This window comes from Equus caballus, chromosome 3 (assembly GCF_041296265.1).
Source record: "Equus caballus isolate H_3958 breed thoroughbred chromosome 3, TB-T2T, whole genome shotgun sequence".
Classification (NCBI taxonomy): Eukaryota; Metazoa; Chordata; class Mammalia; order Perissodactyla; family Equidae; genus Equus; species Equus caballus.
Genome location: NC_091686.1, coordinates 67,979,723 through 68,004,936, shown reverse-complemented (window position 1 = coordinate 68,004,936; position 25,214 = coordinate 67,979,723). Strand labels below are relative to the sequence as shown.

Below are 25,214 nucleotides of genomic sequence, written 5' to 3'. Positions count from 1 at the left end.
CTACCCTCCTCACGTGTCCCTGATCCTGTCCTCAGGAGAAAGCATGCTCTGGTTCTCATTGTTCCTTCTCCCCCAAGATCGTTAGAAGTGGTAGCTTATTTCTAATTAATTTATTTACTCTAAGGCTCACTCTTGCAGGGTCTAAATATTATTAATCCAACAATATCATCTTGCCAAGTGAGGCAAAGTTTTTGTTGCCTTGAGAATGAACACATTTCCGTGGCCAGCAAGCATAAGGTTGTTACTTGTTCTGTTTTATCACAGGACTTGCAATTCATAAGCCAGCTGACCCTTGAATTCCTTTCTTCAGTTCCCAAGGTGAGCTGATCACAAACTAGACTTTAAAACTGTCCAATCGGTACCCAAAGACTGCTGTCACATTCAATTAGCCATTCTTTCTTTAGTCCGGGCTTGATGTAGGAACACAAGGAGAAAGGAGTCTGTTTTATTTCTGGAGGGCAGGCTTTGCTTTCTCTTGAGAAGTTCTCTGGGCATAGATAGGCACCACTTTATGTATGTCATCTCACCAAATCCTTGCCACAAATGTATGAGTTAGATAATATTATTACCCCATTTTAGTTGTGAGGAAACTGAGGCTGAGAAGGCAAGAAGACTTGGTATGAGACCATGCAACAGGTAAATGGATTGTCGAGCTGGAATTTGCACCCAAGCTATCGGGCTCAAGGCAGGTACCCTTAACTACCAACATGCAGCTCTTAGTGTGCCCCAATCAAGGGGTTATAATACTGGTAATAATTTTTAAAACATGGACAGATTCTTTATGTGAAGGCTAGATAATAAAAAGTGTGAAATATTAGGAGGCATCCCTGTTCTAGTGAATTTACTATGTTCTCTGTATGGAGAAAACAGCAGCATAGAGATAGTTAACATAGAGATTTCTGGAATATTCTGGGAGAATCCATATTGGGAGTCAAAGGCCAGGCTGGAAAAAACCCTCCAACTTCTTGGGATAGTGGCAAGGGCTCTCTCCATGGCTTTCATCCCAGTATAATTCTGGCTGACCATCACAGCATAAATCTACAAACAAGAAAAGATGAAATAAGTGAAAGGGCTCCTGGAGGGGAAAGAAAAATTCAGCAGGATAGTAAAGAGAAGGTAGAAGTTGAAGTCATGAAATAAGATAGAGAAAATAGAAAGAAACTAGAAGTTCAAAGTTAAAGAATTTAAAATCCAGTTAAGAAAAATATTGAGTTGAAATATTAAGATAAGACTGAAGATAGTATATAAGGACTAGAATGTGCTTTAAATGAAATGGTGGACAAATTAAATGAAAATAAAAGATTAATATTATAGAGATAAAAACTGAAAGCAAGTTGATGGTATTGAGGATTAATAATAGGATTTAAGGCGGGCTGGCCTGGTGGTGTAGTGGTTAAGTTTGAATGCTCTGCTTTGGCAGCCCAGGGTTTACAGGTTTGGATCCTGGGCGCTGACCTACACACTGCTCATCAAGCCATGCTGTGGCGACATCCCACATACAGAAAGTGGAGAGAGATTGGCGCAGATGTTAGCCCAGTGACAATCTTCCTCAAGCAAAATGAGGAAGATTGGAAACAGATGTTAGCTCAGGGCTAATCTTCCTCACTGCCACCCCCCCGCCTCAAAATTAGTATTTAAGATTTAAAAACGTAAATTTAAAAATTTAAAAGAAAAGAAAGAATTAGGGCAACTATTTTTAAATAAAAGCAGTCAGTTGGTAGGTAGAAAGATGGGGGGAGGAAGTGGCAGGAGAGAGATGAATCAATTACAAGCAGATCACAAGCATGTGACATTGGGAGAGGGGACCCAGCTTCTTAGTGACACAGAGTCCCCAGTTGTAGAAATGGCAGTTTTTGTATGTAGAGCCCCAAAGAGAGGTAACAGGACGTCCTGATACCGCTGCTCTGAGTCTCATTCCCTGGCCTTCTGCCTTCTCATAATGGGAGATTTTTTTTCTTGCCTGTCCCAGTTCAATGGGAGCATTTCTCTTTGTTTAAATAAGCAGCTGCGGGCTGATCGTCTGGAAATTCAGCAGTTATGCTTGTCTTCCCTCTACTGGTCCCTCTGGGAAGTGCATGCAGAAAGCAGCCGACAAAGCAAGGGAGAGTAGAAAGCAGAGTGGTTCCATGTGACTGAGAAGAGAAACTTTGGGGATGAGACTTGAATGGTTGGGAGGGGCCAAGCCATGAAGGCACTTGGAATTCCACAGCTCGTAAGTAAGAAAAGAGAAGGTGGGAATATATGAGCGAGTGTTTTTTCCTCTCTCATTAGGTTTCTCTGTAACTGTTGAATCTACAACTCAGATCCTTGGGGAACTTGTAAAGATGCTCATCAATTATTTGCTGAATGAATACACGAATAAATAGGAGAAAAGCTGTGACAATGTACCATTTATTGTGGGAGTCAGGAAGGAGGGAGACCATGGTTGGAAGCAAACAAAAATTTGAAATGGAAGCAAGTTGTGCTATTATCGTTATCACTATTCATTGTTGTTATCTTTGCCACCATTTATTGAGTGCCTCCAGTGTGCGAGGTACAGTACTCAGCCCTTTAATATATTATTTTTAGTCCTCAGAAAAATCTTGCGTGTAGGTGCTGAAATTTTCTTTTTATAGATGAGGGTCAGAGAGGTTAACCATCACACAAACTAGTGAGTGGAGGACCTAACTTGAACCAAAGTTAACTTTGACTTCAAAGTTTGCGCCCTTTTCACGATATTAGAAGAAAAGAGAATTCCAGATTTTGCATGAACTAGCACTAAACCCTGAGCCCCTTCCTATACCAGCTTTGGCCTCTTGCGTTGCTGGATACCCTAAGCCAGACCTAGAAGCCCCAAATGGGTGTTTGGAGATAGGGTCACCATCGGGTCCCCATGATGGTTAGACCTGGGACCTGAGCTCTTCTGTGCTTTTATGGGTTGGTCAGTAAACTTCAGCATTACGAGCGATATCATTTCTGTCGGAATATATATTCAGAGACAAAATCCACCAAACTCCAGTGGGAAACAGCTTGCATTTCTCACTTTGAATAATTAATCTGTTAAAAACTGATAACTATTATTCAAAGATAATACAAATTGATTTGACTATAGATCTAACATACAGACTGGAATGATACAGAGACGCAAACAAGCACAGTGTTTTCTTTCAAGTGGAATCAAGTTTAGGTCCGATTTAGAAGATTGGAGATGTATAGACCAGTTGGATAGAAAAAATAATGCTTATACTATTCTATTTCTTTTTAAAATATTGGTTTATTTTACATAGTCATTTATTTACATAAGGAAAGTATACATAATCCTTGAAGAAAATTTAGAAAATACAGAAGAGAATCATAGCACTTCTATTTCAATGCTTTCTATGTATAGTATAGGAACATATAGCGTCACATACGTGCATGAACACACACTCCCACAATGCCTTCTGTCCATCATCAGTCTTCTAATGATTAATAATGTAAGTTTTGCACGCTCTTGCTACTACCTGCCTGAACAAAATTTCGGTTCCAGCAATTATCCCCAGAATCCTCAGGGAAGAGTTTATGCAACTCCCTCTGCCTCTCCCACCCCCAGTAATCCTCCAGGTGGCTCTCCCTGGCACCACTCCTGTGCCACTGGGAACAATCATGCCCTCAAGCTACCTCTGTCTCCTGCTCAGGTGCAGACCGAATCCCTTGACAAAGCTGCTTTCTGTTTTGTTGTAAGAAGACAATAATTCCTTTCCCCCAGCCCCCAGGATTAGACACTCTTCGATGGTGCCGTGGCAGCCTTGCTTGTGTCTTAGTGGTTTGCGGGACTTGAATGCAGTACTCTTACAGCACTTTGTCAAAGGTTGACCCTGATCCTGCATGATTCAGAAGTGAGTGTAAGGGAGGCCCAGCTGGGGAACCACAAAATTACTCCTGTCTTCCACTGACCAAGCCTTTCCAACTGGGTGCAAGTCTCCCAGCCTGACTTCTTGTTTTAGGATTTCGCTCAACCCCCAATCCTCTTGCCTTCTGGGAGAGAGGCTCACCTCCCTGGTTTGTTATATATGCTCAGACATATGTTATTTCCAAGGATTTTGAAACCACTGTTACAAATGCAACTCAGGGACTGCTAGTATCTTCTCTCCTCATTTCGGATTCAGGCTCCTCAGCAACCTTGTGAAGCAGAAGCTACATGCAACACAGATTCAGTTCCAATCAATTATTATGGATTTCACTCAGCTAGTGGAGATGTGCTGCCAAGCAGAGAAAAATGAAAAGTGTTTCCAAGAAGAGGTATGCTTATTTCCTTGTCTATTCTCTTAGCACTCTTAGGGTTTATTAAAGTAAAGTAAGTAAATAAAAATAGAGGATTGTTACCACGAGAAAAACCCTTTCTGCATTCCCATCATCAGTGGATTAGGAGAAAACCATAGTTTAGATGGATTGGTGTAACTGACTATATTTAGGTTTAAGATATGTTAATATTTCTGTTTATTTGAGGAAACTAGAAGTCCTAGACAGGAGGACAGATGAGTGCAAGAGTCATGACACCAGATAGACTGGGGATATTTGGGATTAGGGGTGAGAGGAAGAAGGATGAATTGAAGACCTTTGGTAATTGTAGAAAAATGGTGTCCTTGGAAATATTGAGAAATTTTAAATAATAACAGTTTAAAGACCTGTCTGGGCAAACTGTACTATTGTTCTAGAAATTTCCAGGGGCACAATCAGGCAGAGTCACCAAATGTAGTTCAGGGCTTAACCAGGGAATGAAATATTGATACAGGCCACGCCGAGCATTCACGGCTCCGGGAGAGGCCCGGAGAGAATCCCAGAGGGCGGGGCGACCCCCAGCTGCCATTGCCCGCCCCGTGGGGCTAGAGATTGCCAGAGATCTCGGAGAGGACCGGGGCGGGGGGAACTTTCAAAGGCTGGTTCTGCGACCCGGAGGGGAAGCGCCAGAGTTCTGCCAGGCAGCAGACAAAACTCTCTGTCTGCCATTAGCAGAGGGGCCACGCCCAGCATTCAGGGCTCCCGGGAGAGGCCCGGAGAGAAGCCCAGAGGGCGGGGCGACCCCCAGCTGCCGTTGCCCACCCCGTGGGACTAGGGATTGCCGGAGATCTCGGAGAGGACTGGGGCTGGAGAGAGTTCCAGAGACCCAGCTTAGTAGCCTAGGGGGAAACCCTACAGGCTCACAGCAGCCTTAGGGAAAGCCTCTGCACAGCACCAGTAGAAGGCACCCAGCCGCCAGCCACAAGGCTGGAAGACCCCAGGGCAAAAGCAGCATAGCTAGGTGTACTAACCACAGACTGTAGAAGATGCCAATAGCTCTCCTGCGACCCATAGAGGACAAGTGAGATTCGGTGGGTGCCGACAGCAACGGAGCGACAAATATAAGTGATCCCACCCCTGGCCGCTGGAAAAGCCCATAACACCGTTGCAGACCCCAAGGAGAGAGCACATCTAGGTGGGCTGCAACAGTAGGCACCTGCAGCCTGAAGCCCCCCTGTGACGGCCCCCATGGCAGAGGAGGGAATCCAAAGGGCCACTGTGGCTACGAAGAGGGGCCCAGGCCCAGTTAGCAACTACGGACAGGGTTCCTGGTTGGTGAAGTATAAACAGCTGCTGCCCCCACTGCAGCAGCTGAAACAAGTGAAAGGAGCAACTAAACTCTATCTCCATGCGGAGGCACAAATCAACAACATCAAGCAATATGAAAAAATACATTAAATCTCCAGAACAGAAAGAAAGTAACAAATACACAGAAAACAATCCCAAAGAAAATGAGATATATAACCTAAATGATGATGACTTCAAAACAGCCATCATTAAGATTCTCAATGAGTTAAGAGAGAATTCTGACCATCAACTCAACGAGTTCAGGAGCTATGTCACAAAAGAGTTTGATACGATAAAGAAGAACCAAACAGAAATATTGGAAATGAAGAACACAATAGAGGAGATTAAGAAAAATCTAGATGCTCTGAACAGTAGGGCTGATAATATGGAGGAAAGAATTAGCAATTTGGAAGATGGCAATATAGAATTGTTGCAGGCAGAGGAGGAGAGAGAAGCAAGACTTAAAAGAAATGAAGAAACTCTCCGAGAATTATCAGACACAATTAGGAGATGCAACGTAAGGATTATAGGTATACCAGAGGGAGAAGAGAAGGAGAAAGGGGCAGAAAATCTATTCAAAGAAATAATGGCTGAGAACTTCCCAAATCTGGTGAGGGAGATGGATCTTCAGGTGACAGAAGCCAATAGATCTCCAAACTTTATCAATGCAAGAAGACCAACTCCACGGCATATAGTAGTGAAGCTAGCAAAAGTCAACGACAAGGAGAAAATATTAAGGACAGCCAGGCAAAAGAAACTAACCTACAAAGGAACCCCCATCAGGCTATCAGCAGATTTCTCAGCAGAAACTTTACAGGCTAGAAGAGAGTGGAATGATATATTCAAAAATCTGAAGGACAAAAATCTACAGCCAAGAATTCTCTACCCAGTGAAAATATCCTTCAAATACGATGGAGAAATAAAAACTTTCCCAGATAAACAAAAATTAAGGGAGTTCATTGCCACAAAACCTCCTCTTCAGGAAATCCTCAGGAAAACCCTCATTCCTGAAAAATCCAAAAAAGGAAAAGGGCTACAAAACCAAGAGCAGAGGAGATAAGTAGAAGGACAACAACAGAGAGTAGCAGCTCTACATCAGAACAGATTAAACCGTGGGACGAGAAACAAAGGAAACTGAAGAAAACCGGAAAACAAGACACAAAATGGTAGTGGTAGGCCCCCACGTCTCAATAATCACTCTAAATGTAAATGGATTGAACTCCCCAATCAAAAGACACAGAGTGGCAGGATGGATCAAAGAACAAGATCCAACAATATGCTGCCTCCAGGAAACACACCTCAGCCCCAAAGACAAACACAGACTCAGAGTGAAGGGATGGAGAACAATACTCCAAGCTAATAATGAACAAAAGAAAGCAGGTGTCACTATACTAATATTTGACAAGGTAGATTTCAAAGCAAAACAGATAAAGAAAGATAAAGAGGGACAGTATATAATGATCAAAGGGACTCTCCACCAAGAAGACATAACACTTATAAATATATACGCACCCAACACAGGAGCACCAAAATTTGTAAAGCAACTCTTAATAGAACTAAAAGAAGACATCAACAACAATACAATAATAGTAGGGGACCTCAACACACCATTAACACCAATGGACAGAACATCCAGACAGAAAATCAACAAGGAAATAATAGAATTAAATGAAAAATTAGACCAGATGGACTTAATAGATATATATAGAACACTTCATCCAAAAACAGCAGGTTACACATTCTTCTCAAGTGCACATGGAACATTCTCAAGGATTGACCATATTTTGGGAACCAAAGCAAACATCAATAAATACAAGAGAGTTGAAATAATATCAAGCATCTTTTCTGATCATAACGCTATTAAACTAGAAATCAACTATAAGACAAAAGCAGAGAAAGGTGCAAAAATGTGGAGACTAAACAACACGCTTCTCAACAAACAATGGATCATTGAAGAAATTAAAGAAGAAATCAAATATTATCTGGAGACAAATGAAAATGAGAACACAACATACCAAATCATTTGGGATGCAGCAAAAGCAGTCCTAAGAGGGAAATTCATCGCAATACAGGCTCACCTCACTAAACAAGAAAAAGCTCATGTAAGCAACCTCAAACGACACCTAACAGAACTAGAAAACGAAGAACAAACAAAACCCAGAGTCAGTAGAAGGAGGGAAATAATAAAAATAAGAGCAGAAATAAACGATATTGAAACAAAAAAGACAATAGAAAGGATCAATGAAACAAAGAGTTGGTTCTTCGAAAGAATTAACAAAATTGACAAACCCCTAGCCAGACTCACCAAGAAAAGAAGAGAGAAATCGCAAATTAATAAAATCAGGAATGACAGAGGAGAAATCACAACAGATACCAATGAAATACAAGAGATCATAAGAGAATACTATGAAAAACTATATGCCAACAAATTGAACAACCTGGAAGAAATGGACAAATTCCTAGACTCCTACAATCTCCCCAAACTGAATCAGGAAGAAATGGAGAATCTGAATAGACCAATCACAAGTAAGGAAATAGAAACGGTAATCAAAAACCTCCCCAAAAACAAGAGTCCAGGACCAGACGGCTTCTCTGGAGAATTCTACCAAACATTCAAAAAAGACTTAATACCTATTCTCCTCAAACTGTTCCAGAGAATTGAGAAAGATGGAGAACTCCCTAACACATTCTATGAAGCCAACATCACTCTGATCCCCAAACCTGACAAGGACAACACAAAGAAGGAGAACTACAGGCCGATATCACTGATGAACATAGATGCAAAAATCCTCAACAAAATTTTGGCAAACCGATTACAGCAATACATCAAAAAGATTATACACCATGATCAAGTGGGATTTATACCAGGGACACAGGGATGGTTCAACATCCGCAAGTCAATCAACGTGATACACTACATCAACAAAATGAAAACCAAAACCACATGATCATCTCAATAGATGCAGAGAAAGCATTCGACAAGATCCAACACCCATTTATGATAAAAACCCTCAGTAAAATGGGTATAGAAGGAAAGTACCTCAACATAATAAAGGCCATATATGATAGACCCACAGCCAACATCATACTCAATGGACAAAAGCTGAAAGCCATCCCTCTGAGGACAGGAACAAGACAAGGGTGCCCACTTTCACCACTCCTATTCAACATAGTACTGGAGGTGCTGGCCAGAGCAATTCGGCAGGAAAAAGAAATAAAAGGAATCCAAATAGGGAGGGAAGAAGTAAAACTCTCGTTGTTTGCAGACGACATGATCTTATACATAGAAAACCCCAAAGAATCCACAGAAAAACTATTAGAAATAATCAACAACTACAGCAAAGTAGCAGGGTATAAAATTAATGTGCATAAATCAGTAGCATTTCTATACACTAACAATAAACTAACAGAAAAAGAACTCAAGAACTCTATCCCATTCACAATCGCAATGAAAAGAATAAAATACCTTGGGATAAACTTAACCAAGGAAGTGAAGGATCTATACAATGAAAACTACAAGACTTTCTTGAAAGAAATAGGCGATGACATAAAGAGATGGAAAAACATTCCTTGCACATGGATTGGAAGAATAAACATAGTTAAAATGTCCATACTACCTAAAGCAATATACAGATTCAATGCTATCCCAATCAGAATCCCAAGAACATTCTTCACAGAAATTGAACAAACAATCCTAAAATTCATATGGGGGAACAAAAGACCGCAAATTGCTAAAGCAATCCTGAGCAAGAAAAACAAAGCCGGCGGAATCACAATCCCTGATTTCAAAACATACTACAAAGCTACAGTGATCAAAACAGCATGGTACTGGTACAAAAACAGGTCCACAGATCAATGGAACAGAATTGAAAGCCCAGAGATAAAACCACACATCTATGGACAGCTAATCTTCGACAAAGGAGCAGAGGGCCTACAATGGAGAAAAGAAAGTCTCTTCAACAAATGGTGCTGGGAAAACTGGACAGCCACATGCAAAAGATTGAAAATTGACCATTCTTTTTCACCACACACCAAAATAAACTCAAAATGGATCAAAGACCTAAAGATTAGGCCTGAGACAATAAGTCTTTTGGAAGAGAATATAGGCAGTACACTCTTTGACATCAGTTTCAAAAGAATCTTTTTGGACACTGTAACTCCTCAGTTGAGGGAAACAATAGAAAGAATAAACAAATGGGACTTCATCAGACTAAAGAGCTTCTTCAAGGCAAGGGAAAACAGGATTGAAACAAAAAAACAGCTCACTAATTGGGAAAAAATATTTACAAGCCACTTATCCGACAAAGGGTTAATCTCCATAATATACAAAGAACTCACACTGCTTAACAATAAAAAAACAAACAACCCGATTAAAAAATGGGCAGAGGACATGAACAGACATTTCTCAAAAGAAGATATGAATATGGCCAATAGACACATGAAAAGATGTTCATCATCGCTAATCATCAGGGAAATGCAAATCAAAACTACACTAAGATATCACCTTACCCCCGTTAGATTGGCAAAAACATCCAAAACCAAAAACGACAAATGTTGGAGAGGTTGTGGAGAAAGAGGAACCCTCATACACTGTTGGTGGGAATGCAAACTGGTACAGCCACTATGGAAAACAGTATGGAGATTTCTCAAAAAGTTAAAAATAGAAATACCCTATGACCCAGCCATCCCATTACTGGGTATCTATCCTAAGAACCTGATATCAGATATCTTAAGAGTCCGTTGCACCCCTATGTTCATCGCAGCATTATTTACAATAGCCAAGACGTGGAACCAGCCTACATGACCAGAAACTGATGATTGGATAAAGAAGATGTGGTATATATACACAATGGAATACTACTCAGCCATAAAAAAAGACGAAATTGGCCCATTCACAACAACGTGGATGGACCTCGAGGGCATTATGTTAAGCGAAATAAGTCAGTCAGAGAAAGATGAACTCTATATGACTCCACTCATAGGTGGAAATTAGTATATTGAGAAGGAGATCTGATCGGTGGTTACCAGGGAAAAGGGGGGGTGGGGGGAGGGTACGGAGGGGGAAGTGGTGTACCCACAACATGACTAACAAAAATATACAACTGAAATCTCACAAGGTTGTAATCTATCATAACATTAATAAAAAAAAAAAAAAAAAAGACCAAAAAAACCACTCAGTTGACCTGGAGAATCATGAACTAAATAAATGATTGTTGTTGGCCTCTCAAAAAAAAAAAAAAAAGACTAGAATGTCCAATATAATAACCTCCTTTAGCAGAATAAAGTTTTCTTTTGTCATTTCCTTGATTACTGTTTCTCTTTTATTTGCCCTTTTCTGTTTTAGGATTTATATATATGAACATCATTGAATTTGTGTATTTTTATTAGCTGTGATAGCTGGACACTTAACTGGGGCAATTCAGCTGTTCTCTTATTGACATAACTTTTGGTTTTATTAGAAGCAAAACATGTCAATATCCTTTCTATACTTAACATACTTTGTTCTTATGAATAAGAACATGGTTTTGGTGCTGAAAAGGATGTTATCCTTTATCAGGCCTGTGTTGCCAAGTTCCCCTCCCAGTGGAGGAAGTCTGAGAATTTTTACCTCTAGAGGGATTTTATTTTTGTTCACTGCACAAGTATACAATACCTTTATATGTGTATAACTTGTAAATTTTTTTGATCCTGGCCTCAATCTTATCTTGTTTACATTATAATCTGCAGAAAATCAAACATATTTGGAGTGTATAGATTGTACCTTTCTCTAGTCCCTATAACATACAAACTTGAAAAAAATTTTATGTTCATTATTTCAATTTAGAAGAAAATGGCATAAATGAATGCTCTTAAAGTATGTACTGATCACTGAGAGCACTAGTTCCGCCAGTGCCTGGCTCTTGTCAGCCCCAAATATGAAAACACTTAAAATGTCAGACTCTATTGCATGTGTAAATATAGGGATCTGAAGTAAAACCTGGAAAGTTCCTGATCATATTAAGATATGTGTTGGTTTCCTCACATCTCCTATTGGAAATGAAGTGAATTTACTTTTAACATTTATAAAAAGACGCATTCTAGTTGTGAGCATCTGTTTTAAGCTGTGAGAAGACCAGCAGCAGTGTTTTGCCATGAGTAAGGTATTTAACGCAGCCTGATTTCTTTGTAATTGCTGCTGCATGTATTCCAATAAAAGTGTTTTGCATAGAAAGCGCATGAAAAAAAAATGTATGTACGTGGCACTATAATAAAGAGAAATTATCCAAAGCAAAAAAAAAAAAAAAAGAAATATTGATACAAATAATCAATAACCAATCCATAGATAAGAAAGAGTGATATTTATTGAGCCTACTGTGAGGACTAGACCGAAAGCGCTCTCTTTCCCCAGGGAAGAAAGCTCTTCGGGAAGTGTGTTTATGGCATGGTTATATACACTTTCAGAACAAAGAACAGACATCAGGCAGGCATGACGGGAATACAATTTTTTCCCCCAAATCATAAGGAGATGTTTTGCCACAGTTTAGCACTTACGCAGCAGGTCAACTTTGACCTTAGTTCTCTGGGAAGAAAAGCTTATCTTCAAAGAAATGCTGGTATTGGTGTCAGAGAGAGGGAGACAGTACCTTCCCATCTTTAAGGAGTGCGTTCTTCCCTTTGGGAAAATGTTTGAAGCAGATGTACATGCATGTTTGGTGGGCCATAAGACAGGCTGCTCTGGAAAAAACAAGTTTTAGGCCGTATCAGATTTAAACCAGAATGGCTTCCCCATATACCTCAATATGTGAAAAGTTATTATTTTTATCACTTGGTTTTCAACCCCTTTTCCATTCTAGACACTCTGGACATAACAACTTGCCAATATCCTTTTAAAATGTGTTTTCTCTTATCTCTTCCAAAATCCCAATGCAATAGCAGTAAAAATATACCAAAAATAAAGCACATAAAGCCCTATAGATGCTGAAAAGAAAAAAACCCACGGTCAATGTAAGGAGATAGTGATGAACTTCTGGTAAAGGAAAGAAAGCCATTGTTATAACATTAACCAATATATCAAAGTGCAGAAATAGAAGCTCAGAATGGTGACATGAAGAGATGTACCAGCAGTGAAAGATCAGAAAGTCATTGATTTCTAAGCTGCTTTGGTTCTCGTCTGCTGCCCAGCCTGTTTTTCTAACTTACTAAAGATTCTTGAGGCCACCACTATCCTTTAAATAAGCCAGCTTTTACTTAGGTTAGCCAGAATTTGATCCTATTTTTATGTCTAAAGGATGCCTACTGACATACCAGCAAAAATACAGTGCAAATATGTGGACAAAATAATATTTAAAAATGCAAGGACCCAGAAAGTTTATCTTCTGGGTGCTCATTTTGGAAAAAATGCATACATACATTCATATTCATACATACATAACTTAAGAATGTAGCCCAGCAATACTTAGAAGAATTCGAGAAAAAAAAAACAACATGGGATTTTAGAAATAGTTAAATTTACCCAGGATTACAGAGAAGGAAACCCTGTGTGGATAGCCACGAATCAGTCCTAAGAATAACTAGATCCACACTGAAAGATTAAGTTAGAGGAGCTTTCAAAATATAGCTTTAAGATGATAGAATATTCTATTACAAAAACTGTATGATTAAGAACCTGAAATATTTTAATATTTTAATGAAAGTAGTTGCTTTATTTGTCAACATGGAAAAAGAAAGACAATTAGAAACCCTCAAAAAAGAAGGATCTACTAGGAAATCATAGTCCAAATATGCAAAACTAAAGAAATGCGGCATGATTTTCTGCAGTTGACAGGAGGTAAGAAAAGAGACTTCATTTGCTCTTTACACCTTTTAAGGGATACAGGATAAGTCATTGACCTATTGGTCAATCCGTTCACAGTAAACTATAGATAATATTCCAATTAAACACGCTACTGAATATACTATTAACGCTTACCAGTTTTTTAGCATCACCTGTTAACGAAGCACATAAACTTTATATTTACAAAGTGGGATGAATAAACCCAGACAATGTGGAAGTAATAGTATAGCGTGAATAGGAAAGCTGGCAAATAAATGAGGGGAAGTGTAAACAGGTTAATTATGTTTTGGAGAATCATGACATGCTGACTGAAGCTGAAGGACCAAGAGATAAAATATAACCAACAAAAGAACTAAAAATGCTTTAACTAAAAAAACTTCGATAAAGGGTCCGTGGGTGGGGTTGTTGAAATTGGTTAGTGTAAGTGCACTATATTTTAAGAAACTATTAAAGTGATGATAGTAATCACTAGAGAACTAAAAGTGGAAACGTTAAAATTGGTTGCTTTTTGGGAATGGGAAATGTACCCTGCTCTTCTGTTTGAACTTTTACTGTGTTCATGTATTACTTACATAATTTTCAAAACTTGTGTAATGCATCATAAGAAACTGAACAGAGTAACCCAGAATGACCTGATCCATAGAGGTTGGGGTTATCACCTCGCTTAATCTGATCCTTGTTTTTTCTTCTGAAATGCATCCCAAGCTTGCAGTAGCTTTGATAGTAGACCCATTCAGTTCTAAGTACAGACTACTTAAACCAACAGTCTTTTCACATGAACCTGTGTTAAGTCACATCTAAAAGCAGAACTTTACTTTTTTTGTTGTTAAATTTCATGCCTTATTTTGAAACCATCATTTCATCCTGCCCAAATTTCTGCTAATTCATGTTAACTTTCTTCTATATTATATTCTGTTGGTTGATAGATAAATATCTCAGGTCTTAATTATCATTCCCCACTGACCTGGAGGAGAGAATTTCTGTGAATAGAATTTTCTTGTTGAAACTGCTAACGTCTACAATTCAAGTTATTATTTCATGAAATGTGAGATGCCTCGTCTTTGCATGATCCAGATTCACCCTGTATGGCTGAGTTTCTTAGTTCTTTATGTTTCATTCTTACTCTTGCCAATGTTCCAACTTTGACTTTGGCTCACTGTTTTTCTCCTTAGAACTTTCTTCATTTTGGCTTTCTTTTCAAACTATGTCTTCCATCTTGTCTAAAAATGCTTTATGCTCCCAATAAGCATAGCTAGAAAGGCAGTCTTCAAACCTGCCCACTTTCTCTTTTAACAGGCAGAACAGGTTCACATAATTGACTATTATAATCTCAGAAAAGAAAACAAAGAAAATGCCTGTAGGTCCCTGGAGCAGTTGGTCTTTTATGGCTAACTTGGGACATCTACAGCCTGCCAATTGGCTGAGCCTCTTCACTTCTGGGAACTTCATTCCATGGAGACTCCTGAAACCACTAGGTATTATTCCTTTGCCCCTCCGTCAAACCTAGACTCCTTCCACAAACATAGGAGCACAAAGACTTACACAAATTCTTGATGAAAAGATTCCAAAATATTTTGATCATCTATTCTCACATTTTTTGCTAAGCCTATTCACATAGGGCTATTCTTTAAATATTCCAGTCTTATCTTTGTATTTAATATCCCCAAATTCTTTCATTTTTTTCATAAACACGTTACTTTCCAATTGTTTAATTATTTCTGTTACCATCCTTGGTTCCAACTTCTCGCTAAAAGTTAGACATATGAAAATAGTCAGAGGGGAGGAGGAAACAATTTATGATTATCTACTTTCACCTTAGAAAAATAGTTCTTAAAGCGGCCCTCACACCAGCAGCAGCAGCAGCACCTGGGAACTTGTTAGAAATGCGAATTATCAGATCCCACCCCAGATCTACTGAATCAGAAAGCCTGTGGGTGGAAAACACTGATTTTGTTTTAGTAAGCCCTCCAGGTGATTCTGATGCACACTAAGATTACAGAATCACTGCTTTAGAAAAGCCATACAAAGGTAAACGTGACCAAACTTTAGAGATGATGCATAATTACATATAATAAGCATTTTTATCTGAAGTAGTAATTTAGCAAATTTTAATTAACATGATATACTCTTCAGGTAGCTTCTATTTTCTCCTTTAATTTTGGGAGAAATCCTAAAAGAAAATAGGGAAGGGAGAAATATTTGGGTTTTTCAACTATTAAGTTGAAGATTGCTGGTAGGCAGAAAGTGTGGGGAAAAGCACACAGAAATCTTCCTGTCATGCTGTTGATGAAATAGTTCAAGCAAGTACTATTCATACTCAAGAGCAAGAACACGTCAAGAAAACTCCCTCGGGAATTTGCAGGCACAGACCCTTCTGCAGATGAGTTTACCTGTGTGGATATGGGCTTGTTACTCAGAGATATGTTTTCTGAATGCTTTACAAAAGGTAGAAAGGCTTTAAAATAAATAAATGGACTCTAGTGTATAGGTGATTATTTTCATTTCCTGTATCAGCTAGTGTGGGAGTCAGCAAAATTCTTCCATGAACAGCCAGATGGTAAATATTTGGGGCTTTGCAGTTCATACAGTCTGTCACAACTACTCAGTTCTTCATTGTAGCCAGAAAGCAGCCATGGACAATATGTAAACAAATGGGCGTGGCCATATGCCAATACAATCTTATTTACATAAACAGGAAGTGGAGCCAATTTAGCCTGACACCTGTAGTTTACTTACCCTTGACTAGACTATAGATATATGACTTTTAACATAAGCACATGTACACTTTAGCTGAAGAGGTAGAAAGGAGCCCCTGAAGGTAATTAAGCCATCATGAAAATTGTTACCTGTGAAAATATTTCCCAGGGCCGTTGCTAAAATTAACCCCGGTCCTAACCAGCCCAAGCCTGTTTTGACTGTAAAGGCTCCTTTGTTTCTTTTAACTACATGCTTGCATTCCTCTGCTCAGACACTGTTACCTCCTGTATCCGAGTTTCTGCCCCTCAAGTCGTGCCCCTGGGAGAGCAGTCTGTCCCAGGTCTCCATGAATTTTCTGTCTCACATCCTACCATGATATTCTTAGCAATTTAGGTCACACAACTTTACTATCTAATGAAAAATCATTTACTTGTTAGCTATATACAATTAGATTAATTACAGCAAACAGTCTCCTGGTAGCTTGATGAGTACACAGATAGTGCATTGTTCTACTCACTTTTCTTTCCTCTCTGCATTCTTCAACCCCTGTTCTAATGATCCTCTGGCCACTGTGAAAATGAAATCCTTTTCATCTGTGATGAAAATAATAATAACTTTTCACATATTGAGGTATATGGGGAAGCCGTTTTGGTTTAAATCTGATTCAGCCTAAAACTTGTTTTTCCCAGAGCAGCCTGACTTATGGCCCACCAAAGATGCATTGTACATCTGCTTCATACGTTTTCCCAAAGCAAAGAATGCGCTCTTTAAAGACAGGGATGAATGTCTCCCTTTCTCTGACGCCAATACCAGGACTTCTTTGAAGATAAGCTTTTCTTCCCGGAGAACCACGGTCAAGTTGACCTGCTGTATATGTGTTGAACTGCAGCAAAACATCTCCTTATGATTTGGGGAAAAAAATTGTATTCCTGTCATGCTTGATGCATATTCTTTGTTCCGAAAGGGTATATAACCAAGCTGTAAACCAAGCTTCTCTGAAGTGTTTTCTTCCCCGGGGAGGATAACACTTCCAGACTAGTCCTCAGTATTAGCTCATTAAATATGACTCTTATTTATAGATTGGTTATTGATTATTTGCACTGACACATGTCACAAGGGATAGGGAGAAATAGACTGGTAATGTTTATCCCAAAGTCTTAGGATGGGTGACATGTTAGCAGTCTCCCAACACGTCCAGCATTATAGGAAATCAAAGAATGGCTAATGTGGTCTCGGTATAAGGAAGATGTTTCCTCTTTCTTTTCTCTGCTCTCTACCTTCCATCATTTGAGTCTATGTTTCATATTTCAAAATCTTGCTCAGGCCTTACCTCAAGATGTGGAGTTATCGTCACTTCCTATTTCATGTGAGGCATTCCTCATTACTGTAGGAGTCTTCTCAGATGCCTTTCTTCTACCTTATCTTAACAGAAACTTTGTTTCCCCCCCCCCCCCAGCGTTTATCATAACAAATTAGACATTTCCCAAGGAACTATGGAATAAATGAAGTCAGGAATATCAGTTGATATGGAGAAATATGTCTTCCTCCACTATTGTTATGAACAAGATTAAATATGTGAGTCTTGAGGTTAAGCTTATGGGGAAATTTCCCCTGAAGATTGATTTAAAAAAGTCATAGGTTACTAAAGAAGCAAGGATATCTTAAACTCCAGAAGAATTTTTAAAAACGAGACTAAATAGATTCCAGTGTCTCTAGATGATTTAGCTGTAGTCCTGTTTGAGGGTAGGATGAAGGACTGAATTAACAGGGCTTCTAACCATTTTCCACAGGCTCTCAGGGGCTCTTATGAGGGTGAGTTCTCTCTCTTCCAGGATGTGTGTGTGCATCTTAGCAGCGGCATTCTATGAGTCCTATTCCCACTTAACTAAAGAAGATTTCACTTTTATCTATCTAGCTGGCTTCCACAAATGATTTTTATTTGACTAAGGACTATACAGGTAAAAATTAGGGAAAACTCCTGGACTTAATGTAGAAGTCTACACCACTATATATGGAGCCGGTAGAGATACTCTGATCAATTTTATTGGTTTTCTCCCTCTGGAATTTCTGTCCTTGATTGTGTAATGATTTCGCATGGAATTAGCCTAGAGCGATTTTGAAATGCAATGAGAAGCTGATACTGATTGTTTTGACCCTGCAGCAAGAGTCCCATATTTTTGTGAGGAGGAAGCCAATTTTTGTTTATCCCAAATCTGGGGTCCTGAAAGTGAGACAGGCATAGCAGTCAATTAAGTCCTTAAACTGAGGGACCAGGCCTGTGAGAAATTCTGAGACCTCCAGGAGCAGGCACGTTACAGCCCATCTCAGGCGTACAACAGGAAGTCTTAAAGATTTTCTATTTGGGGATCATAGCTATTTAGATGTCTTCCCTTTCTCACAGATATGCTTATTTGCTTTTTTCCTAGGGGTCCAAACTGATGGAAAAGTGCCAGTCTCTCTTGCAAGGCTAAATGAGCCTTGAAAATGTCAATGTAGGATCTTTGCTGAGACCTGCATTTTATTTTTCATGAGTAACGAAACACGTCTAATGTTTAAAATAAAGGAAGAATCAACAAAGTTTTTCAGCTACTCACAGTGTTACTCCAGAACACTTGCCAGTCGACACTAAATCCCCCCATTCCTACTCAGCAGAGAAAGGTTCTTATTGTAACCCTCTTTCAACCCGCTGTCATTCTTCCTCTTCCCCCCACGAGCTTTCTGCTTCTTAGAAGCAGCAACAGAAATATAAGATCCAGGGGTCTTTCAAAAGCCTCAGGTAGATGTAAGGGGCTGCTGCATCGAACTGGGAACTGGCCACTGGGTTCTGGAATGACAAAGACCCCAAATGCCACTTGGGGGTTCTATCTGTCTATCTCCTGCTATTGAAAATGATTATTGATGAACTGAATGAAATATGCTTTATACTAAAGTTACCTTCATAACTGTTTTGCTTTTCATCTTTACCCTATATATGTGATGCTGACTTTGGAACCACGGAGTCCTAACATATTTAAATTAATTTGGGCTTTCAATGATGATTTGTAATAGCAGTCTTTTCCCTGGAAATCCTGGCATAAATGACAGAAAGCACTTATCATTTGGGCTTATTTTTATCTTTCTAGATTTTTTGTGTATAATAAAGTAAAAATAAGCAGTAATATTTTAATGCTTACTAAATAAATGAATTATTTTGATTAGAGAAAAAATTTAATCCTCCTTATAGTGCTCTTCATTTGATCTTAAATAGTTTTTCTTCACTCTAGTAATTTCAACATGTTCATATATTAGGAAATTAAATCCAATAAACATTTATTATCTGTTGTGTTCAATAAGCTGTGCTGGGTGCTGCAGAGAATACTATGAATATGGTAAGACCAGATCACTAGTGAATTTGTACAAGACATAAGCACAAAAGGAATTATAATAATGGGCAAATTTCAAACTTCCAGTGTCACAAAAGCAGAACTAACTGATAATGTGGTGTGCAGGAGTTTGAGATCACACATTGTCCGAGAGACCAGGAAACGTCATGGAGGAAGTGACCCTGGCCAATGACTAGAAAATGGGCAAAGTTTCAACAGAGGGAGGTGTGGTAGAGTGTGAGAGGGGATAGGGAGTGATTCATTTTGGTGGGTTTTAAGACAAGATTGAAGTAGTCCTCGGGGCCGGCCCGGTGGCTGAGTGGTTAAGTTCACTCGTTCTGCTGCAGCCGCCCAGGGGTTCGCCGGTTCGGATCCTGGGCATGGACGTGGCACCGCTCATTAAGCCATGCTGAGGCGACGTCCCACATAGCAGAACTTGAAGGCCCTACAACTGGAATATACAACTGTGTGCTGGGGGTCTTTGGGGAGAAGAAGAAGAAACAAAAAAAATAGACTGGCAACAGACATTAGCTCGGGTGCCAATCTTTAAAAAAAAAAAGAATGAAGTAGTTGTGGGCAGTAAGACTCAGCGGAAGATGAAGCTACAGTGCTGGGTGGGGACATCTTGCAGTTTAATTGTAACAATAGCTAATATTTATCACACACCTCTTAGGTCCTATAACTCCTACAACTGTCTAATGAAGTGGGTACTAATATTTCTATTTTACAAATGAGGACACACAAAGAATGCCAGATTGAAGGAGTGTAGTTTAGGGTGAGAACATATATTACGGTGGTTAAGAGTGTGGATTCTGGAGCTGTAGGTTCAAATCCCACCTAGCTCTTCTTCTACAGACCTCGGCAAATCTATCCTCTCCATGGCTTACTTTCCTCATCTATCAAATCAGGTTGAAAGAGTAACTTCCTCATGGGACTGTAATAAACATTAAATGAGCTAATATACATACAGTACTTAAAATAGTGCTTGGCAAATGGTAAGTGCTGTTAGTTTGAACAATATGAAACTGCTGCTTTTGTAGGTCAAATATGGACAATTTCAAATGGCCCAATCTAAAAGCTTAGCTGTTATTGAGAAGACAAATGGATGCCATTGAAGGGTTTTGCCCTAATTGCATCCTATTCCTTTCTTCCCTTTCACATGTAGATATCTCAACATAATAGATACACCTGCCGTCTTTCCACCTCATCAACTACCTTGCAAATGGACTTCTTTCCCCTTCAGTTCCTGAAGCCAATCTGAAGAGCCCTAAACAAAATTCCATAGTATCACTGCCTAACTGAGTATTTTATATGGCCAAGAGATAATAAAATATACCACTATATTAGGGAAAATGATACAGAAAAGATTCTATACTTCTTAGCTACTGGATCAGATCTGTGAAAAAGCAGGCATATATGCAGGGGATTTTATAAAAATATTTCAGAATTCATTCACTCATTCTTTTATTCATTCATTCACTAATTTATTCAGTCCTTTATTCAATCAATTTTTATTGAGAACATCCTATACACAAGATGCAATATTAAGTACAGCAAAATATTACAAAGATGAATGTGACAGGTCCTCTACCATTAGTAAGTAAACCGTATTATCCAGAATTGAATTTGAACTCATATATAACTAGTAGTGAAATATTTGGACCACCTAAAACAAGGATGAATGGTTTTGTCATAAAAGTTGATATTCTTGTTTATGCAATGATGACTCTGAAGTGAAAAGACTTTTGTCTCAGAAATTACATTAGTCATGTATTGCTATGTGACAAATTATCCTAAAATTTAGCAGCATAGTACAACAAACATTTTTTATCTCACAGAGTTTCTGAGGATCAGGAATCCAGGAGAGGTTGAGTTGGGTTTTGTGGCTCAGGGTCTCTATGAGGTTGTAGTCAAGATAATAGATAGGGCTGCTGTCATCTGAAGGCTTGCCTGAGGCTAGCAGGTGGCCCACTCGCATAGCAGTGGACAGGAGGCCTCAACTCCTTGCTGGCTTTTGGCAGAAGGTTTCCATTCCTGTCATGTAGGCCTTTCTGCAGGGCTGCTCCGGACATGGCAGTTGGCTTCTCCCAGAGCAAGCAATCCAAGAGAGCAAGCAAGGAAGATGCCACAGTGACCTTTATGACCTGGTCTCCAAAGTCACACCCTGTCACTTCTGTCTTTCTCTCTTCCTTAGAAGTTAAGTCATTAAGTCCAGCTCTTGTCCAAGGTGAGGAGGACTAGGCTCCACCTCCTGAAAGGAGGAGTATCAAAGACTTTACGGATAGATTTTAAAACTACCACTGTAGTGATGTTAATATCTCATTTAAATAGTTTATTTGAACTTTTTTGATCTGGTAGAACTCTGTGCTTGCATGTACTTGCTACTTTTTTTGTTGGTAACTTTTGAATCATAACTTTTCTATTTCCTGGTTTAAAAAGTAACACATGTTCATTATAAAATATTTCATAAGTATAGAAAAATAATCACCCATAATATTTAATAAGTATAGAAAAATAATCACCCATAATTCTGTAATCCATACCTAATCACATTTAACATGTTATTTTTGGTTTGTAGTGTATATGTACAAATAATATATATATATCAACACATATATCCTACGGATAATAAATATTTTTGAATATTTGTATGTATATTCTTATTTAGATAAATAAGGAGAATTTACTCCCATAATTAAAATTTATTGGGAAACAACTCTAAGAGCTTCCTAACATTTTGTGGGTGAATGTTTCTTTCCTTCTTTAATCTCTTTTTCTATTCTTAAACAGTTAGGCTATTTACTTCCTTTTATCACAATAAATAATAATAATCTTTGCATGGTGTCTTTGTATTTCTGATTATTCCCAGATAGGATCCTACAAGTAGAATTATAGGATGAACTTTCTACTAAATTGCTTTTGAGAAAAGTTATATCCATTTCTATTTCTACCAGTAGTTTGAGTGCCCATCACACTGTAATTTGTTTAGTATCCAGTATTATCACTTAAACTTTGCTAATTTAATAGCAAAGTGTGTTTTGTTGACATGCTAGATATTATTTTATTGCCTCTCTGCTGCAAATTCACTCTTTGCTCTGGCTCTGTGAAAATGGATACAGAGCCTTTAAACAAGTTTCCTTTGCAGCCTACATGATGTCATGCTTTGTCAGTAGAGGGCGCTGAAGAAACATGGTAGGAGGAAGTTGCTCTTTCCTGCTTCCTAGGGGCTGGCTGGCCAAGCTCCTGGGAAGCTGACTTTTTCCTCCACTGCTATGCCCAGAGTGGTTTCTTCAGTGCTAGTTGCTATAGGGTGCGGCTTTCTCTAGCATTTGTTCCCCCAACTTCTTTTCCAGCTTTTGATTGGTTTCGTGGTGGCAGAGCCTGGAACTCCAGTGCAGGCCTGTGTCCTAGCTCAAATTATTGCTCTGCACATCTTCTCAACTTGGTGCATGCTCCCAGAGAGGGCCCTGTGGAGCTGGCCACCTAGTGAGCCACTTGCCCAACCTTTGTCTCATGCAGCCTAGAAGATGCCACAGCCCAAGTCATACATAGAGTTGTACCAGGTTCCTGCAAAGCAGGCCCCTTCAGTCCCAGTCCTAGCAGCACCTGCAGCTACACCCCCGGCCCTGTCTTCCTGCCCACCCTTCAGCCTCAGCTTACCTGGGCCCCCAAACTTTGTTTCCTGTGGACCTCCAGACATAGACACTATGTGATCTGGGCCTTGTGCCTGCAGAGAAGCCCCAAGTCCCTTTGCACACCTGCCCACCTGCCTCAGCTGGTCCACACCCCAGGGGTTGTTCCTGCTTGCCCTACGGCTGTGCCCCTGCTCTGGCCTGGGCAACCAGTGAACTTCGCCTCTCTCCACAGCAACCATACCTTCTCCAGTGAACTCTGAGCTCCTCCTTCCAAGCTTTTCCTTTTTAGGGTATTCTTCCTCAGCGTTAGGGTACCCTTTTGAGTTCTCTGTCCATCTTTATAGTTACTTTCTTATCATCACAGCTTAATGAATCCCTATATTGAACTTTCCCTGTTTAAATTACTGTGTGGTTTCTGTCTCCTGATTGGCCATAGACTAATACAGTTGATCAGTCTTAAAAGACAACTTTCCCACATACTTAGCAACCATTTGCATTTCCTCTTCCATGATTTTACTTCTTGTGCCATCTGCCTTTTTTTTTTCCTATCCAAGACTTGGTATTTTTCTCATGCATTTTGTAGACTTTCAATATATTAAAGATGAATCTTTTGTCATGTTTATGGTGGGTACTTGATATTACTTTGTTTTTTATAAGTATATTGAATTTTAACTATTACATTTGCCTTATTTTAGTGAGACGAGATTTTTTTCTTATTAATTGATAGGTGAAAAGATAAAGAAGCAAGCTTCTTTTTTTCTCAATAAAAGAAATTTCCTAGTACTGAAAAGGTCATGGCACACTTTTACTTTCATCCAGGTTAGGTTCTGGTGACCTGAGAAGTAATACCTTTATCTTAAAAATGTTTCATTATTTTGATAATTAATCTTCCAACTGGGTTTATTACGTACAACCTTATCCCTTAACACATGTAACATGTAATGTAATCAAACAGTACAGTGCTTATGAGGAATGCAAATGGAAGTAGTTTAGCAAGTGGAAGAATATTGCATAAAACTCTATTCTAATATAGAGTTCATAAATAAAATCACAAATGATACTTGTGGCATTTTCAGCGTATTTTTTCCAAATCAGTTTAGCAGACTTGTAAGTACTCGGGCATCATCGTGTAGAAGAAGTTGTCCTAGAGAAAAAGGGCAGAGCTCCGATTCCCTGCCTGGCATTAGTGACACCTGCTTTGCCTTATCCATTGCATTGATTCAGCAACAATGGTTACTGTGTGCCAAGTCTTGGCCTAGTTGATGAAATATATTAAGTCTCTGTGCTATATTTATTTAGAACAATAAAGAAAATTAGTTCGACTGCCTTTAAAAAAAAAAACCTTAACACTTTTGAAAGTCATCAGTCGAACAGATGAAAAAAGAAGGGTCAGGCTGAGACAATTATAATTTGGATTTCTTAGAAGAGTCCACAATCTTTTCCTTCCTAAAGGGCAGATAGCTCTGATGTTACAGATAGCCAAAAGTCATCCACCCATTTAAAGACAGCCCTGGATTTTATGAAAATGCTAGAGTCTTCAAGGCACTGTGAAACACTGTCACCACCAGATGCCTTGGTGGAGGAAGAATGTGCTTCATTTTGTTTCAAGGGCTGACAGTTTTTATTTCTGAACTGAAACTGAATTTCAGTTCTTTTGAGAGTTCAAGCTAAAGAAGTTTAAATTGCATGATATCTGAAGGTGCCATTTAAATTCAAGTTCATTGAGTTTTACTATAAAAACTATTTGGAATACACAGTATCCATGCTTATTTCAGTTACTGAAATAAATTCAAGCTCATTTCAGTCCAACTGTGAACTCTAGTTAACCTCATCACTTCAAAGAGAGACAAGCTTCTTTGACATTCAATTTCTATGGATTCAAGTTCATATATATTTGTATGAGTGCAAGTATAGAATTTATGCACTCATCAAATAGTAACATCTCTCTAATTTTGTTAAAGTGTTTTAGCAATAGCAGCCTGCATCGCTAAACTGTCGTCTCTGTTTTCACTACCCGTTTACTTTGAAGACATTTCAGTATAATAGCCTTTTCTGTTTTGAATCTGAAAATGAGAAGGAGAAAAAGAGTATTAAAAGTTGGACACATTTTGTTCACTGAAT

The 25,214-nt window shown here is 39.0% G+C and overlaps 2 protein-coding genes across 15 annotated transcripts in view; one reads left to right on the top strand and one right to left on the bottom strand.

The window, feature by feature from the left end:
• Nucleotides 1-25,214, top strand: part of LOC100146271 (alpha-fetoprotein) — a 57,693-nt gene that overhangs the window by 27,427 nt on the left and 5,052 nt on the right. Inside the window, exon 13 of one of the 2 annotated variants that reach the window (XM_070262355.1) lies at nt 4,128-4,260. In XM_070262355.1, coding sequence (XP_070118456.1) covers nt 4,128-4,147 — 20 coding nt within the window. In that variant the 3' untranslated portion in view covers nt 4,148-4,260. Of the gene's footprint in view, nt 1-4,127; nt 4,261-18,497; nt 19,303-25,214 lie in introns of those variants that run through there. The other variant, XM_070262357.1, reaches the window with a different exon arrangement.
• Nucleotides 20,954-25,214, bottom strand: part of RASSF6 (Ras association domain family member 6) — a 71,676-nt gene continuing 67,415 nt past the window's right edge. For 10 of the 13 annotated variants that reach the window (XM_023637976.2, XM_005608720.4, XM_014738819.3 and 7 more), the window contains one exon: nt 20,954-25,156. In XM_023637976.2, the coding sequence (XP_023493744.1) occupies nt 25,081-25,156 (76 nt within the window). In that variant the 3' untranslated portion in view covers nt 20,954-25,080. The remainder of the gene's footprint in view (nt 25,157-25,214) is intronic. The other 3 variants (XR_011437090.1, XR_011437091.1, XR_011437092.1) reach the window with 1 other exon arrangement.